At 45.5% G+C, this 19622-nt stretch overlaps 1 protein-coding gene across 2 annotated transcripts in view; it reads right to left on the reverse strand.

Moving 5' to 3' along the window:
• LOC140126034 (aldo-keto reductase family 1 member C3-like) overlaps positions 1-19364 on the reverse strand; it is a 33245-nt gene extending 13881 nt beyond the window's left edge. Inside the window, exons 1-10 of one of the 2 annotated variants that reach the window (XM_072145090.1) lie at positions 19184-19364; positions 17198-17269; positions 16957-17124; positions 16596-16712; positions 16339-16416; positions 13088-13210; positions 12209-12318; positions 11967-12132; positions 11222-11304; positions 10701-10982 (exon numbers count right to left, since the gene is read on the reverse strand). In XM_072145090.1, coding sequence (XP_072001191.1) covers positions 10940-10982; positions 11222-11304; positions 11967-12132; positions 12209-12318; positions 13088-13210; positions 16339-16416; positions 16596-16712; positions 16957-17124; positions 17198-17269; positions 19184-19282 — 1059 coding nt within the window. In that variant the 5' untranslated portion in view covers positions 19283-19364 and the 3' untranslated portion in view covers positions 10701-10939. Of the gene's footprint in view, positions 1-10700; positions 10983-11221; positions 11305-11966; positions 12133-12208; positions 12319-13087; positions 13211-16338; positions 16417-16595; positions 16713-16956; positions 17125-17197; positions 17270-19183 lie in introns of those variants that run through there. The other variant, XM_072145089.1, reaches the window with a different exon arrangement.
• Between the last annotated feature and the right edge of the window lie 258 nt (positions 19365-19622).

The following is a 19622-nucleotide window of genomic DNA, read 5'->3' on the forward strand; positions in this document are numbered from 1 at the left end:
TAGAGCTCTGTCCAAGACCACATTAATCCAAGAAAGGATGGAATCACTCCCGGATACAATCGGACGTCACGGGGGTGAATTGAGTGGCTAATGGATATGAGATAGATGGATAGATAGATGGATAGATATGAGATAGATAGATATGAGATAGATAGATATGAGATAGATAGATATGAGATAGATAGATATGAGATAGGAGATAGATATGAGATAGGAGATAGATATGAGATAGATAGATAGATAGAAGAGATTATTGGATTAGTAGCAATGAGAAGATGCCTATTGTACCTGTATATGTGGGAGGAGCCATCAGTAGGTGCTTTGTCTTTCTAGGTGGAGCGATCATCCGGAATATCCATTCAAAGAAGAGTAAGATAAGATAAGATAATCCTTTATTAGTCCCACAGTGGGGAAATTCACAGCGTTACAGCAGCAGAGAGGGTACAGAGAGTGAAGTACAAACTCTGACAACAATAATATTAGGGATAAATGAACAAAAAGAAAAAGGGGGATAAAAAGACAAAAAAGAGACAAGCAATGATCGGCAGTTTGATGTTTAGTCTGTGGATGGGACCTGCAGGGACTGGTTAGGTGGGGGGCGCAGGTTACTTCTGTTTGGGCCTTGTTTGTTGAACAGCCTGATGGCAGCGGGGAGGAATGACTTACGATAACGCTCCCTTTCACATTTGGGGTGAAGCAGTCGGTCACTGAATGTGCTCCCCAATGCCACCACAGTCTCATGCAAGGGATGGGAGCTATTCTCCAGAATAGACTTCAACTTACCCAGTGTCCTCCTCTCAGCTACCACCTGCACTGTGTCAGGAGGACCCCCCAGGACAGAGCCGGCTTTCCTAATCAGTCTGTCCAGTCTGCTCCTCTCCCTCGCTGAGATGCTGCTTCCCCAACAGACTACACCAAAGAAGATGGCTGGTGCCACTACAGAGTTGAAGAAGGTCTTAAGAAGAGCCCCCTGCACTCCGAATGCCCTCAGCCTCCTCAGCAGGTGTAGCCTGCTCTGACCCCTGCTGTGAAGTGCATTTATGTTCTCTGCCCACTCCAGTTTATTGTTGAGGAGGACACCCAAGTACTTATAGGACTTCACTGCCTCAATGTCTGTCCCATGGATAACCACCGGTTGAGAAGGAGGACTGTGCTTACGAAAGTCCACCACCATCTGCTTGGTCTTCCCAGCATTAATCCTAAGGTGGTTTCGCTAGCACCAGTCCACAAATTTCCGTATCAGTTCTTTGTACTCCCTGTCGTTCTCACCTGTAATGAGGCCTACTATTGCAGAGCCTACTATTAAAGCTGAAGAACGCCCGGATTCTTCCTTCGTTCACATCAATGATGATGAGAATGTCCCTTCCGTCGACATCAGAGCCACTACCGATGCAATCACTTTCCTCGTCACTCCTGGCTCGTTATCCCCCCACCACCATTGGTATTATCTAGAGATGAGTGAGCACTAAAATGCTCGGGTACTCGTTATTCGAGACGAACTTTTCCCGATGCTCGAGAGCTCGTCTCGAATAACGAGCCCCATTGAAGTCAATGGGAGACTCGAGCATTTTTCAAGGGGACCAAGGCTCTGCACAGGGAAGCTTGGCCAAACACCTGGGAACCTCAGAAAAGGATGGAAACACCACGGAAATGGACAGGAAACAGCAGGGGCAGCATGCATGGATGCCTCTGAGGCTGCTTAATCGCACCATTATGCCAAAATTATGGGCAACAGCATGGCCATGACAGAGTGACAGAATGAGGCTAGATAGCAACTAAAACATGCAATAATTGACCCTGACACTATAGGGGACGGCATGCAGAGGCAGCGGCAGCAGTGACAGGCTAGAGAGTGGCATGGCGACATACCCTACATACCCTCACATGATTTCCTATGTGACCAAAAGGTTGACGGTATATTTAGTCGATAACACAGCATGGTGGCGACATAGTGACCAAGTTCCATAACGTATCTGGTGAAACACCCGAAAAATGAGCCTGACACAGCTCTTTTGATAAGGGGACGACATGTGGAGGCAGCCATGGAGACAACTTCCATGATTAAGAGCGACAGTATGGGGCATTCATATTGCGCTGCTATGATTGCAACTTCAGGTCTCCAGCATGGCGGCGACAGATGGGCCGAGTTCCACTATGTATCTGGTGAAACACCTGAAAATTCTGCCTGACACAGCTCGTTTGATAAGGGGATGATGTGCTGCATATCCTCTCGTGCTCCAGCGTCTGGGGTATAGAGAGTTCAAATGAGACATTGGTGGACGCTGTGGAGGATCGTGGAGGCAAAATGGACAGGAAACAGCAGGGGCAGCATGCATGGATGCCTCTGAGGCTGCCTAATCTTGGGATGGAGCTGGCGGTCCACTGCCAGGCGAGCTTTCGCCTGTCCAAGCCCCTGTCTCTAGGCTCCTCCCCACCCAAAATGGGCCTGGGGGCCAGAAGCGTTTACTTTGAAAAAATTATAATTTTCAAAGCAGGCTGGGTCGTTTGAATATTTCACCTAGGAATAATGGAATAGCATAGTGGTTCTATTTTTAATTTTTTTTACGGAAATGGTTCCATGATTAAGAGCGACAGTATGGGGCATCCATATTGCGCTGCTATGATTGCAACTTCAGGTCTCCAGCATGGCGGCGACAGATGGGCCGAGTTCCACTATGTAACTGGTGAAACAACTGAAAATTCTGCCTGACACAGCTCGTTTGATAAGGGGACCATGTATGGAGGCAGTGAACTAGTAGTAGATTAAGGTACTGCAGTTAAAACTATGTTAGTTGGATCTTGAGATGGAGCTGGCGCTCCACTGCCAGGCGAGCTTTCGCCAATCCAAGCCCCTGTCTCTAGGCTACTCCCCAAACAGCACTTCTAAGAACCTTTTGTATAAGATCAAGTGTAGTAGCGTTCTTATAAGTTTAGGATATGGCGGGTGAGGGGAATGTAAACAGATGCGCAAGAAGCGCTGAAATAATATCGGTAAATGATAAAAGTTTGCCAGTATATTTTGTGGATTACACAGCAGGGTGGCGACAAAGTTAACAAGTTTGATGTGGAATGCATGAAAACAACCCAAAATTCTGCCTGACACAGTTCGTTTGATAAGGAGACCATGTATGGAGGCAGCTATATGGATGACTTTTGGAGGCAGCTATGGCGATGACGTGTGAAGGTAGCAATGGAGACAACGTGTGGAGCCAGCTAAAAAGACGACATGTGGAGGCTGCTATGTGGCAGTCCAAAAAAGTTTTCAAACCAGAGGAGCAGGTAGGTGGTCTTCCAGAAAAATTAAATAAATTGAGTGCCTGTATGTGGCACTCCCAAAAATTGCTTAAAACAGAGGACCGGGTAGGTGGCCCTCCAGAAAAATTAAGTACATAGAGTACTATAGCTAGAGCCAGTTGGCCCTGGCAAAAAATAGCCAGTTTACTCTGCTTTAGTGTACAAAGAGGAGGAGAAGGAGGACAATGAGGAGGAGGAGTGCATACATTATTCAGGTTGAGCTTCTTTCACCTGGTGAAGAATGAAAATGCAGAGAAATCCAGGCTTTATTCATCTTGATAAGCGTCAGCCTGTCAGCGCTGTCAGTCGACAGGCGTGTACGCTTATCGGTGATGATGCCACCAGCTGCACTGAAAACCCGCTCGGACAACACACTAGCGGCAGGGCAGGCAAGAACCTCCAAGGCGTACAGCGCCAGTTCATGCCACATGTCCAGCTTTGCAACCCAGTAGTTGTAGGGAGCTGTGTGATCATTTAGGACGATGGTATGGTCAGCTACGTACTCCCTCACCATCTTTCTGTAAAGATCAGCCCTACTCTGCCGAGACTGGGGACAGGTGACAGTGTCTTGCTGGGGTGACATAAAACTGGCAAAGGCCTTGTAAAGCGTACCCTTGCCAGTGCTGGAAAAGCTGCCTGCTCGCCTACTCTCCCTCGCTACTTGTCCCGCAGAAGTACACCCTCTGTTGCTAGCGCTGTCAGAAGGGAAATACTGTTTCAGCTTGTGCACCAGGGCCTGCTGGTATTCATGCATTCTCACACTCCTTTTCTCTCCAGGGATGAGAGTGGAAAGATTTTGCTTGTACCGTGGGTCCAGGAGAGTGAATACCCAGTAATCGGTGCTGGAATAAATTCTTTGAACGCGAGGGTCACGGGATAGGCAGCCTAGCATGAAATCTGCCATATGCGCCAGAGTACCAACGCGTAAGAATTCACTCCCCTCACTGGCCTGACTGCCCATTTACTCCTCCAACTCCTCTTCTTCTGCCCATACACGCTGAACAGTGAAGGACTGAACAATGGTCCCCTCTTCTGTCTCGCCAACATTCTCCTCCTCTTCCTCCTCATCCTCCTCCACCTCCTCCGATATGCGCTGAGAAACAGACCTAAGGGTGCTTTGGCTATCAACAAGGGAATCTTCTTCCCCCGTTTCTTGTGACGAGCGCAAAGCTTCCGACTTCATGCTGATCAGAGAGTTTTTCAACAGGCCAAGCAGCGGGATGGTGAGGCTGATGATGGCGGCATCACCACTGACCATCTGTGTTGACTCCTCAAAGTTACTCAGCACCTGACAGATATCAGACATCCACGTCCACTCCTCATTGTAGACTTGAGGAAGCTGACTGACCTGACTATCAGTTCTGGTGGAAGTTGACATCTGGCAGTCTACAATCGCTCTGCGCTGCTGGTAAACTCTGGATAACATGGTTAAAGTTGAATTCCACCTCGTGGGCACGTCGCACAACAGTCGGTGAGCGGGCAGTTGGAGGCGGCGCTGCGCTGCCCTGAGAGTGACAGCATCTGTGCTGGACTTCCTGAAATGCGCACAGATGCGGCGCACCTTCGTGAGCAAATCAGACAGATTGGGGTATGTCTTGAGGAAACGCTGAACTATGAGATTTAACACATGGGCCAGGCATGGCACATGTGTCAGTCTACCGAGTTGCAGAGCCGCCACCAGGTTACGGCCGTTGTCACACACAACCATGCCTGGCCTCAGGTTCAGCGGTGCCAGCCACAGATCAGTCTGCGCCGTGATGCCCTGTAATAGCTCTTGGGCGGTGTGCCTTTTATCGCCTAGGCTCAGCAGTTTGAGCACCGCCTGCTGTCGCTTAGCGACGGCACTGCTGCTGTGCCTAGAGCTACCGACTGATGGCGCCATGCCCACGGATGGTAATTCGGAGGAGGTGGAGGAGGGGTGGGAGGAGGAGGAGGCATAGTTGGCCTTTGAGACCTGGACCGAGGTAGGCCCCGCAATCCTCGGCGTCGGCAGTATATGACCAGCCCCAGGGTCAGACTCGGTCCCAGCCTCCACCAAGTTAACCCAATGTGCCGTCAGCGATATATAGTGGCCCTGCCCGGCAGCACTCGTCCACGTGTCCGTGGTCAGGTGGACCTTGTCAGAAACGGCGTTGGTCAGGGCATGGATGATGTTCTCTGACACGTGCTTGTGCAGGGCTGGGACGGCACATCGGGAAAAGTAGTGGCGGCTGGGGACCGAATACCGAGGGGCGGCCGCCGCCATGAGGTTTCGAAAGGCCTCGGTCTCTACCAGCCTATAGGGCAGCATCTCCAGGCTAAGCAACTTGGAGATGTGGACGTTGAGGGCTTGGGCGTGTGGGTGGGTTGCGCTATACTTCCTTTTGCGCTCCAGCGTCTGGGGTATGGAGAGCTGAACGCTGGTAGATGCTGTGGAGGATTGTGGAGGCGAAGATGGGGTTTTCGCACGGGAGGTGTTTGGGCCGTGGTCCTGGGCAGGGGGCTGACTATCAGCTGACACAGGGGAAGGAGCAGTGGTGTGCACGGCCGGAGGTGAACGCGCTTGTTGCCACTGAGTGGGGTGTTTAGCATTCATATGCCTGCGCATACTGGTGGTAGTTAAGCTAGTAGTTGTGGAACCCCTGCTGATCCTGGTTTGGCAAAGGTTGCACACCACAGTCCGTCGGTCATCCGGTGTTTCTTTAAAGAACCTCCAGACTTCTGAAAATCTAGCCCTCGCCACGGGAGCTTGACTACGGGCAACATTTGGCGCTGATGCACCAGCTCTGGCCCTGCCTCTCCGTCTGGCCCCACCACTGCCTCTTCCAACCTGTTCTGCTATAGGACTCGGCTCCGTCACCCGGCCTATCAACCCAGCTTGGGTCTGTCACGTCATCATCCTCCGATCCCTCAGTCTGCTCCCCCCTCGGACTTCCTGCCCTGACAACAACTTCACCACTGTCTGACAACCGTGTCTCCTCATCGTCCGACACCTCTTTACACACTTCTTACACTACGTCAATAATGTCATCATCACCCACAGACTGCGACCGGTGGAAAACCTGGGCATTGGAAAATAGCTCAGCAGCAGCAGGACAAGTGGTTTGTGACTGTGGGAAGGGTCTAGAAAACAGTTCCTCAGAGTATGCCGGTTCAAATGCCAAATTTTGCTGGGAGGGGGCAGACTGGGGGGAAGGAGGCTGAGGTGGAGGAGCTGGAGGAGTGCTGATTTCGGTGACATGGGTGGACTGCGTGGAAGACTGACTGGTGGACAAATGGCTAGAAGCATTGTCCGCAATCCACGACATCACCTCTTCGCACTGTTCTGGCCTCAACAGTGCTCTACCACGAGTCCCAGTAACTTGAGACATGATGAACCTAGGGAGTGTAGCTCTGCGGCGTTCCCCTGCTCCCTCATCAGCAGGTGGTGTCTCACCCCGCCCAGGACCACGGCCTCTGACCCCTGCAGTAGTTGGACGCCCACGTCCACGCCCTCGTCCTCTACCCCTAGCCCTTGGGTTAAACATTTTCAAAATTAACCCCTTAAGGACGCAGCCATTTTGTAGCTTAAGGCTCAGCCCGATTTTTTACATTCTGACCTGCGTCTCTTTATATGGTTATAACTTTTGAACACTGTTACTTATCAAAACGATTCTGAGATTGTTTTTTCCCCACATGTTGTACTTCATTTTAGTGGTAAATTTTGGCTGATAAGTTTTGCGTTTATTTACAAAAAAAAAAGAAAATATGATAAATTTTTTGAAAAATTTGCCATTTTCGAAATTCTAAATCATTGCGTTTTCAGGCAGATCGATTTACCACCTAAATAAGTTGCTGAATAACATTTCCCATTTGTCTACTTTACATTTTCATAATTTCTGAAATGTCTGGATAATTTATTTTGATGTCACGCGGCTTACAAATAGAATATCGCTTTTCCGGATTTTCAGAATTGACTATTTTGGGGATAAATACAGTTTTGAATGAAATTTTACATATTTAGCATCAAAACCCCCTATATAATCTACCCATTTTCAAATCTGCACCCCTCAAGCTATCAGAAACAGCTTTTACGAAGATTGTTAACCCCTTGAGATCTTCATAGTAATTGAATCAAAATGGAGGTGAAATTTAGAATGGTCATATTGTTCCCTTGTACGTTCATTTAGCACTAAAATTTACACATTTCCAAAATATAAAAAGAGAAAACCCACCATACAATTTGTTCTGCAATTTCTCCTGAGTGCAGAGACCCCCCACATGTGGCTGTGACTTGTTTTATGAGGGCACAGCGAGGTGCAGAAGGGAAGGAGGGCGCTGCAGCTGCCAGGATTTTAGTTTCCTCATTGGCCCCTTTTGAAGGCTATAAAATTTTCGCTTTTTCGTTATTGGGGCCATGTGACGGCATTTTTTTTGCGGGATGAGATGCTTTTTCCATTGTTACCATTTTGGGGTTGGTATCACCTATTGTTGAAAATTTAGGAACTTTTTTTGAGGGCAGGAGTAGAAAAGCATCAATTCTGTACTGGATTTTTTACTTTTTTTTTTTTTGGTGTTCACCGTATAGACTAATAATCATGTTATCTTTATTCTATGGCTTGATACGATTACGGGGACACCAGACATGAATATATTTTCTTACGTTTTACTAAATTTGTCAAACAAAACCCTAATTTGGGGAAAAATCTATCATTTATGTATTGCCGTCTTCCAAGTGGCATAACATTGTTACTTTTTTGGCTACGGAGCTAGTTGATGGCGTGTTTTTTTTTGCGGGACATGTTGTACTTTGCACCATGTCTGAGTATATATGGTTTTTTGATCGCATTTTATAGCATTTTTTGTGGGATTGAAAAGGTAAAAATCATAATTTTTGGAGGGTTTATAACAGTTTTTTTTTATGGCGTTTATCGTGGGGGTTCAATAATGATTTACTTTTATTCTACGGGTTGTTACGGACGCGGTGATACTATATATGTGGGGTTTGTGTTATGATTTAGACTTTTTTTTTGAGTTATATGTCTCTTTATATGTTTTGGGGGTTTGGGGCATTTTTAGTGATTTATGACTTTATTTTTTTATTGAATAACTTTTTTTTTTACTTTTTCACTTTTATACCATGGGACATGAACAAGCAATCATCTGATTGCTTCTTCATGATAATATTCTGCAATACTGATGTATTGCAGAGTATTATCAGTGTCAGCCTATACACTTGCATAGGCTGGCACTGTGCCAGTAAGATGACGTCACAGACGCCATCTTACCGGCAATTCTTGCAAGTAACTCTGGGGTCCAGATCGGACCCCAGAGTTGCTATAGCAACGATCGGCGCCCCCCGAAAACGGTTCGGGGGGGGGGGGGCGATCGTGGGGGAAAGACCCCCCAGATGCATGTTAGATGCCGCGGTCGCGCTGACCGCGGCATTTAACGGGTTAAGCACCCGCGATCGGAGACAACTCCGATCGCGGGTGTTACACTGGGGTGCCGGCTATTAGTTACAGCCGGCACCCCGTGTTTCCCGATGCCGGTTCGGCTCTGATCCAGAGCAAAGCTGGCATAAGCGCCATGGCGGATATATCCGCCACTGAGCGCTAAGTCACTGCGCTCCGTGGCGGATATATCCGCCACGGAGCGTGAAGGGGTTACAGTGTAAACTTCAAATTTTTTTTTTAAACAAAACAATGCTATCCTATTGCAATGGCTAGTTTCTAATCTACACTGACAGCACACAACTGGATTTTGTGCTGTGCCTGATGACTTTGAGTTATAAGAGAAATAAACGTAAAAAATAAATAAATTAGCAGACTCTGCCTAATTCAAATCAAACCCCTAATAAATTGTCCCACTTCGGTGTTTGAGGTGGATATGCGTGTCACTAAGAGCTAAACACAACAGTCGCAGGTCTCCCTGCAAATTCCTCACAATATGGTACTAGCTGCACTACTAGTGCCAGCAAGCCCAGCCACAAGCAAACAAAAAAAAAAGGAAAATATAACGCTATTGTAGGCCTAAGTAAGCCGTTGGGGTTCTCCTATGGCTATTTTCTAGCCCACATTCAAAGCACACTGCTTTGGCAGATTACTGTGAGTTCTAAAAAGAAATAAACGTAAAAAAAAATAAATCAGCAGACTCGGCGTAATTCAAATCAAACCCCTAATAAATTGTCCCACTTCAGTTTTTGAGGTGGATATGTGTGTCACTAAGAGCTAAACACAAGTCTCCCTGCAAATTCCTCACAATATAGTACTAGCTGCACTACTAGTGCCAGCAAGCCCAGCCACAGGCAAACCAAAAAAAAGTAAAATAAAACGTTATTGTAGCCCTAAGAAGGGCTGTTGGGTTCTTGTAGAATCACTCCTGCCTAACACTATTCTAATAGAACACCCTAACGCTTTCCCTGACCAGCAGCAGCTCTCTCCCTAGCGGCATCCAGACACAGAATGATCCGAGCAGCGCAGGCAGGGGCTAGTCTATTCCAGGGTCACCTGATCTGGCCAGCCAACCACTGCTATCCACGTGTAAGGGTACCACGTCATGCTGGGTGGAGTGCAGAGTCTCCTGGCTTGTGATTGGCTCTGTTTCTGGCCGCCAAAAAGCAAAACGGCGCGAGATGCCATTTTCTTGAGCTGGCAAAATACTCGTCCGAGCAATGAGCAGTTTCGAGTACGCTAATGCTCGAACGAGCATCAAGCTCGGACGAGTATGTTCGCTCATCTCTAGTATTATCCAATCAAATTTTAATAAACATTTATTTTTTTTATACAAGCTTGTGTGTTGATGCCGTTAATTGGCACTGGCCTTACCCAGAATTCTATTTAACCCGTCTCTGGTGAAAACCGGGTGCCACTTAAACTCTGGTCCCAGGTGTCGGCTTACATCATCGTCCGCGGTGGTCCAGAGAATCCACTACCTCTGATCCTGACATCAACACTTAAAAGTCATTGGTTTTAGTACTTTGATGACGGGGTTAAATGCCCAGAATCTGAGCCACTCGTACTGGCAACCTCAACCTGTAGAACAGGAGGGGAGGAGCCTTTGAATGACTGAATAATTAGTGCCATAATAATAAGGGCGGTTTGGGAGGCCGCTCGGGGCCCAAGGCTTCTAGGGGGGACATGACCTCCTGAACTAATTGCCAAGTTTGATATTGGCTTGTAGAGATAATAAAGAGAAGGACCTCCAGCTATGAAATCTTCATGCCCTCAAGACACATACATGTACAAAGGTATTTCTAGAACTTTTGAAGGTCCTCCAAAGGTTTTCAATCTGTAGTACTAAAAGGACCCACCTCCTTTCCCATGCAGCGTGATTCCACTACTTTATGAAGAAAGTTAATGCCATTAAAGAATAAGACTCTTAATGGCCCACAATTTCCATACAGTCCAGGGCCCTAATCCAAGACCGAATATGGTTGATGGAAATAACTATGCAAAGAGAGACTTGTCACAATGTCACGTGATAATCTTCTACACTTCATTAAAATTTTGTGTATTACAAAGATATAGACAGTAGAGGAGATTAGAGATTAGTAGATGGCGGCCATATTGGAACAGTGGGAGGAGTCATCACCGTATTGTGTGTTTTTTGGTGGAGCAATCATCCAGAGTAGCCCGAGTGTTAAAAGTGAGAGACGTACAGTATTTTTCGTCACCTTCTTCTTCCTTTAGTCAAAATTTTGGTAATGATAATTAGGATGATCCTTCCATCTAAATAAAATAAACAAAGTCAATACCAACCCTCCAGTCCCTCGTCCTTCTTAATTCTACTTGGACTTCCTGTTCTGTGACCTCTAAACCTCTTTACAAAGAGGGTCACATCTTTTGTATTAAATTTACCAAAATTTTGGTGATCGTTCTTACTGCTGATTGACATTGATTTTGATCACATATTTTTGAAATAATTTTAGCATGGTCATAGTCTGAACTCTTTTCTCGAATCAACTCACACTTCATATTTCCAGTAGCGCAGGTTTTGGTTGAGGCCATCGATCTCTTTCATGTCTTCAGGACTGAGATGGAAGTCAAAAACCTGCTCAGATTAGCGAAACAAAAAATTTTTAGGCATCGTCAACCATATGGAAGAGGTTAGACTCGAGGGGGAAGCCATCTTGACACAGCATGGCGGAGGGAGGCGGGGTGAGCAGGGTGGATATTAAGGGGAGGAACTAAAGGGGACAGAGGCACACAAGACTGTTGTTGTTGTATTTGGTATCTAAGGGTGGTGGTGGGTGATGATGTGACGGAGAAAAATAAGAGGTAGGAGGGTAAATATAGATGGAGCGGCTCGACAGTGCTGGAGTCATTGGGTATCAGAATCTGGTCACATGGACATTGAACTTCCTGGCTCTCTACAGATGTGTCCACCTTTACCATAGCTCAATTTTTTAAGAACTTTAATTTCTCAAAAAACTTAATGCAACCTTGAGATAAACAAAGCTACCTAAGGCACGACACGATCACCAAGAGGGGGCACACACGGATATATTGTATAAAGGATGGACATCTCAAGACTATCAGAGAATCATGTGGGTTTAGATACCTGCTCAACTCCTGGTGGACATGTCCAACCATAAAGATCGGAAATGCAGGACACATGCTATTGTGTGGACCTTTCCCTACAATACAAATTACGGTAACAAGAGCCCACATGGACACAGAATGAAAACCAATATTCTAGATCTCAGTCTTTACCTGGAAGTTCTGCCTCAAACGTTCCGGGCTAAAGCTTTTTACGATGGGCACCACCCCCCGCTGCATGGTGTATCGGATCGAGACTTGCGCTGGACTTTTCTGATATTTCTTCCCAATGGAAATCAGCATTGGATTTTGCAAAATACTTGGCACCCCTTGATCTTTCCTGTTGGTGCAAAATATCTGTTGAGGTTATATTCGACCATCTATGTAATATGATGACCACTTATAGCTGTACCCACCAGTTACCAGCTCCGGGGGATCCCAGCACCCCATATCCAACCAGAACAATGTCCTTAGATCTACAGAATTCCTGCAGCCCCTTCTGACTCAGGTATGGGTGGAATTCTACCTGAAGGTGACAAAAAGAAAATCATACAGTGTCTGAGATGACCCTAATCATGGCCAGACCACCATCAGTAGGCCAAGTAATTGAGGGAAGTAAATGTATCAAAATCTAGTCCATAGATGAACAATTCTAAGATTGTTCTTATTTTACACCGTTGTGTCAAATATGGGCCTCGTGGTCAGGGAGTTACTAACTAGGACCTAAGAGTTTAGGACCATAACATCACATCATCTATACGAAAAATCCAAGTTACAAGACAATGGGTCCACATTGTATTCTCTTCGTCAAAGATTACTGTGGATTCCCAACCACCCTGAGGCAAATTTATATATGCTGGCGTGCAAGGCGTGCCCATTGCGGTGCCCTTGAGTTGGTGGTAAACCCTGGAGTGGAAATGAACCTAGTTCCACAAGATTATAAATTCATTCAGGGGCAGCATAAATATGTAAAGAGTTGAATTCGAAATTCCTGGTATATTAGTAGGGGACAAATCTTAACCATAGAATTAAATGTTTAAGGTATGGCTGCCTTGTGTCACCACTAGGTGGCGCTAGATATTTTTATGCGTTTTTAAGCAGTTATAGCTCTGGCCAATAACCGTCTGAATTTCATGTTTTAGCTCTATAACATACTATAGGTCCTATATAAATTCTAGAAACTAGGATAATAGTCAGGGGCAGAGTCATCATATAAGGAATGGATTTGATTGGCCAAAGAATGTTCTACCACTACCCAATAGGAGGTGCTCTAACATGCTTTATTTCCTAACAACCTGATTGCAGACAGGTTTATATTTCAGTCCTGGCTTATTCAGAATCATCTCCAGCAGCTCGCGGTTGAAGTTGGACACTCCGATAGATTTCACCAGCCCGGCGTCCTTACACTGCTCCAGAACCTGCAAGGAGAAGAACATGAGCCCCCTCAGGGGTAATTAGTAAGCCAGGTTTTGGTTCCAAACCGCTGGGATTAGATTCTTATCTAAAGCACATTATGGCCGAGCGAGAAAGATTGTGTAATGTGAGCTGGAACCTCGCCAAGAAAGTGAGAATCCTCGTACAAGCGCAGGAGGAATATTGTGAAATATTGTATCCATGTTCATGCTATGACAATGCTGCCATATGGTAACAGAATATACCGTCCCAGTGACAATCCCTATATCAGTGATGGCGAACCTTTTAGACACAGAGTGCCCAAACTACAACCAAAACCTACTTTTATGTCGCAAAGTGCCAAGATGACAATTTAAGCAGTAACCTATTGATCCCAACTGTATCATAAGTCTGAATCCTATTGGCGTTCTGAGGACATCAATACAATAGAAAGAAAATTTGGATTGTAGCTTCCTTCCAGAGGAAGAATCAGGGGACCCAGAGCAGGAGCTCCGACCATAATCCATCTCTTCCCACACCTTCTCGCTTCTTGTGTAGTCCTGGCAGCCAAGAAGGTGTCGCTTTAAAATAGTTTTGGACAGCAGGAGGAAACCTTGAGTCTTGACTAGCAAATTTTGTGCTAGGGTGAAGGCCTGGGTGCCCACAGAAAGGGCTCCGAGTGCCACCTCTGGCACCCGTGCCATAGGTTCGCCACCACTGCCCTATATAATACCGTCACATAGAGTCTCATGGGATACAGTTAGCAAATAACAATGTAAAATCTTTCCTCCACTACACACTAGAAAAATCGCAACGTTTTGACTCCACTGATTCTTTTTCAAGCATAAAGTGCAGTGCAAACATATATACTTATATATATACCCAACATTACATCCACGCATAATATATCAAACAAATATTAATGAATACATATTGTCCTATGATGAAACATCTTCTAAAATTAAAATACACAATTGTGATTTACAATACAACCCAAGAAAACTATTTGACCACAGCAAAACTGGCGCGCATGCGCTGTGTCTCTAAACATTATGGCGCAAGTATTGTGTCTTTATGTCATGGTCGGTTTCATGGTTACTAGTGTATACAATTTGTATCTAGTGTTATATTTATTACATACATAGATAAATTATGTGTGTAGCTTCAAGGTGGTGCGCATGCGCTGAATCTCTGAACATTATGGTGCAAGTATTGTGTCTTTATGTCATGGCCGGTTTCATGGTTACTGGTGTATACAAGTTGTATCCAGTGTTATATTTATTACATACATAAGTTATGTGCACAGTGTCAAGGTGGTGCGCATGCGCTGAACCTCTATCGAGTACTGCACATACGTGGTCTCTTTATGTCATAGGCAATTACATGGCTAACAGTGTAAACAAGTCATATCCAGTGTTGTCATATTCATTACATAGATATATAAGGAATGTGCACAGCGTCAGGGTGGTACGCATGCGCTACGTCTCTATAGAGTAATGCACATACGTCATACGTCTTTATGTCATAGGCGATTACATGGCTACCAGTATAAAAAAGTCATATTCAGTGTTTTCATATTCATTACATACATATATAAGGAATGTGTACAGCGTCAGGGTGGTACGCATGCGCTGAATCTCTAAAGACTAACACACATATGTGGTCTCTTTATGTTATAGGCGATTACATGGCTACCAGTGTAAACAAGTCGTATCCAGTGTTGTCATATTCATTACGTAGATATAAGGAAAGTGTACAGCGTCAGGGTGGTGCGCATGCGTTGTACCTCCAAAAAGTAACACACACGTATGTTTTTTAATGCACAGTCGATTACAGCTACAACTTCGCAGTGAAAAACAGTTATAAGCGCTGCTAGAATAGAACATATTTCATATTATTTCATCCTGGGGCTGTACACATTCCTTATATATATATATGTAATGAATATGACAACCACAGTTATGACTACTGGAAGCCATGTAACTGCCCGCAACATAAAGAAACCACACACACACATTACCGCTTACAGTCACCGCACATGCGCAACAGTCTGGTGCTGTACACATTCTTATACACTTATGTAATGAATAGGTGTAATGAATATAGCTTAATGTATAAGGTCTATAGTGTTTGTGGCTAATTTATGCTGGTAGCCATGTAACAGGCTGGGACATAAAGAAACCATGCATATGTGTTAGAGACATAGCGCATGCGCATCAGTCTGGTGCTGTACACATCCTTATACACTTATTTAATAAATATGATAACAGTGTCTCTGGCTAATTTACACTGGTAGCCATGTCAGAAGGCTGTGACATAAAGAAACCATGAATGTGTGTTAATGTCTAGAGACATAGCGCATGCGCACCAGTATGGTGCTGTACACATCCTTATACACTTATGTAATGAATATGACAACTGTGTCTCTGGTTAATTTACACTGGTAGCCATGTAACAGGCTGTGACATTAAGAAATCATGCATATGTGTTACCGTTTAGAGGCATAGCGCATGCGCACCACTCTGACGCTGGACACATCCTTATACACCTGAGTAAAAAATATAATAAAAGTGTCTCTGGCTAATTTACACAGGAAGCCATTTAACAGGATGTGAAATAAAGAAACCATGCATGTGTGTTACTTTTTAGAGACACAGCGCATGCGCACCACTCTCGTGCTGTACACATCCTTATACACCTATGTAATGAATATGACAACAGTGGCTACAGCTAATTTACACTGGTAGCCATATCACAGCCTGTGACATAAAGAAACCACACATGCATTCCTTTCTAGCGAGAGAGAGCGCATGCGCACCAGTATGGTTGAAAGCCATATATAAATAGTTTACATTACGGTCCCCAAGTCTCTAAATAATTAATAACTGTATGGTTCCTAAATAATACTGCGATAGACGTGAAGAATAATTAACTGTGCATGCACTAAATAACAAAAGTAAAAAATGTTGCGCATACCAACCCCATACATGAAAGTAGATGTGTCAGTGAACATTGTCTAGAGTATGGTTGGACCATTAGTGACACACTAATGGCTGTATACAGTAGGGCGTACAAGTGCACACATGCATAGAGAAAAACTCACAGTACTGCCGAAAGCAAGAGGGTTGGGCCCTAATTACCAAAAAATTCTCACCTCCCAGGTCTGGCAAAGATCAACATTATCAAAAGCAACGGCTCCGTTCTCATCAACAGACATGAGGTCTTCTCCTGGCTGAGGAGAAACACAACAGATTCAAGAAGGACTTTTGTAATCAAACCCTCCCCCTCTTATTTTTCCCACCCACAAGACCATCCCCTGAGGATCTTTCAGTGTGAAGGGAGGTGCCAGGATCTGGGGTAACTTCACTCCTGATTGCCAAGTTTGCCTAACGTGTAGATGTTGTAGTTTACCTGAAATGTTATGGGATGGTGGATGAGGTAGAGGTCAATATAATCCAGTTGAAGGGAATGAAGTGATCTTTCTAGTGCCAGGCGGACACGATGGGGCTGATGGAAAGTGTTCCAGAGCTAAAAATTTGAGGAGACATTTTGTAAAAACCATCAACAACTTAACGGCTCCACAACCTCTTTTAGGATAGAAGCTATGAGAACAATTGTGGTCAAAGAAAGTTCTAGACTGGTCTCTAGAACTTCACATGGATCTTAATCCAACTTCTCCTACCACTGTAAACAGAAGCATGAATTATACAACTTTAGGGGTTGAAGGGTATTTTATTGTAAAGTCCATGTCGATATTATTAGGGTAACCTACCTTAGATGTATAGAACAGATCTTCTCTTTTCAAGGTACAATCCAGGAACTTCTCTCGAAAGACCTTCCCCAAACTCTCTTCTATCAGATATCCGTAGGCACTGTCCACATGGCGGTACCCAATATCCAACGCAGTCTTGGTAGCCTCTTCCACACTCTTCAGTATAGTCTATGAAAGGTCAAGTTGTGAAGATAAAGTCATGGACAAGATGGACAAGAAGCTACCACTTGTGTTGGCTTACCGGGTCAAGCGTGCCTGTAGCTTCATCAATGGAGCCCATCTGGGAGTTTGTTGGGAGCAATTTAGCTGAAACCTGAAGTTCAGAATGATCAACAATGTTGGTAGTAGTAAAGTGCAAAGGCATCCTTAAAGGTAAAGTGACTTAAAAAGGAAAATGTCATCAGGAGCCGTTTTTCTGGCTCTCTAATGAACCCATAGAGAATAGTGTACACATTGGCAAGACAATTTTATAGTAAAACTGTCTTTTTTGGAAAAAAAAACGGTAAGTTTGATCAAAGTTTACCTTTCAGTAGGCAAAGCTGTGACCCTAGTCCCATGGGAGTGGCCAGTGAGGAGTGGTTTCCCACCACCCTCGGGAAACCACTCCATCATGCATCGATTTCAAATTTTAAAAAACTCCCATCTCCCCCATATCTCCTTGCCCCCATTGCTTCCCGCCTCAGGACATCAAATGTCTGCCCCACTCCTCACTGGCCACTCCCATGTCCCCCATATCTCCTCCCCCCATCTCTTCCCCCCTCAGGACGTCATAAATGTCTGCCCCACTCCTCTCTGGCCACTCCCATGTCCTCCATATCTCCTCCCCCTATCTCTTCCCCCCTCAGGACATCAAATGTCTGCCCCACTCCTCACCGGCCACTCCCATGTCCTCCATATCTCCTCCCCCCATCTCTTCCCCCTCAGGACATCATAAATGTCTGTCCCACTCCTCGACGGCCACTCCCATATCCTCCATATCTCCTCTTCCCATCTCTTCCCCCTTCAGGACGTCATACATGTCTGCCCTACTCCTCACCGGCCACTCCCATGTCCTTCATATCTTCTACCCCCTTTGCTTCCCCCCTCAGGACGTCACACATGTCTGCCCCACTCCTCACCGGCCACTCCCATGTCCTCCATATCTCCTATCCCCTTTGCTTCCCCCCTCAGGACATCATACATGTCTGCCCCACTCCTTACCGGCCACTCCCATGTCCTCCATATTTCCTCCCCCCATCTCTTCCCCCCTCAGGAGGTCATAAATGTCTGCCCCACTCCTCAGTGGCCACTCCCAAGTCCTCCATATCTCCTCCCTCCATCTCTTCCTCCCTGAGGACGTCATACATATCTGCCCCTCTCCAAACTGGCCACACCCATGGGACTAGGGACACTGCTTTGAATACAGAAAGGTAAATGTTCATCTAACTTATTTTTTTTAAGAAAAAAACTGTTCTACTATAAAATCTCAATGTGTACACTATTCTCTATGGGGACATGGGTGAGCCGGAACAAGGATTCCTGATGACAGGTTCCCTATAAAGCAACCATTATGAATTCTGGGAGCTGTAAGATCTGATAGACCTGGTTACCCTCCCCGATGGACATCTCAGGTTGGGGAAGAAGATACATAAGGGTCAAAGTTCCTCAAAAACCTTTATTTTCAGATTGTGCCAAAAGATGTGATGGCCAAATTGGTTGGAAAAATTGGGCACGTGAGACAACCATGAGAAGACTTCCCATAGAAGTATCAGGCTCACAAACACACAGGGTCTCTGGTTTCTTCTGGTACGTTCTATAGCTTACTTTCCAGACTGGCTCCTTGAAAGACCTCACTGCTTGGGCATGCTCTAGCTCTATTTGGGTCTTCGGACACCTCTTCACCTTTAGTTAGTCACCCCTGGTCCCCTTGGACTTTCTATTACAAAGAGAGTCCCGAAACAGAGAGAGCCCCCCTCCCAGTTGACGTAACCACCAGCTATTGGTGGGACTTCTTTCTTTATAGATGACCTTGAAGCCATGGCCAGGATGGACACCATAAGCCTCCTGGTCCACCAGACCTTAGGTTTCACCAGAGTGGTCTGGGCAGTGTAACGTTCACCATTCGTGGGGCCCCAGACCTTTATGACCTTGTATTGCATTAGGGATCCCCCCAGTCATAAAATTGACTATAGTCCCAGGAAATTCCAAATATAAGCACCTAATAAACGTATATGACAATAATACATACGATTTCGGGGCTGAACGTGCCCAGTCCTAACACCGGCATCTTGTTCCCATCATTGAGGAGAACCCGGGAGGTTTCATGTAGATGGCCACCACCGAACATCTCCAGAGCTTCAGACGTGTCTGATTCACTACATCCAGCGTCTGCGAGTCATTAGCTGCCGGAGGGCACACAGGAGGTAGGTGTGTACTGTATGTGCTAGCGCGTTATGCAAGATTATAATCCCCCCCCCCCTTCCACCAATCATTATCAAGTAAAGTTTTTAAGGCTTTAAAACCTTGTTTGTACCATCTATTCACGATATAAATGGGTCGAATTCAGTCGACAATAATTATATGTCTCACAGCTTCTTATGTGTTACATAACGACCCGGAACGTCTGGGATTTCCTGCAAGTTCCAGAATCTGAAACCTTTATAGAGCAGAACACAGATCTCTTATAT

The sequence above is a fragment of the Engystomops pustulosus genome, chromosome 4 (assembly GCF_040894005.1).
Source record: "Engystomops pustulosus chromosome 4, aEngPut4.maternal, whole genome shotgun sequence".
Classification (NCBI taxonomy): Eukaryota; Metazoa; Chordata; class Amphibia; order Anura; family Leptodactylidae; genus Engystomops; species Engystomops pustulosus.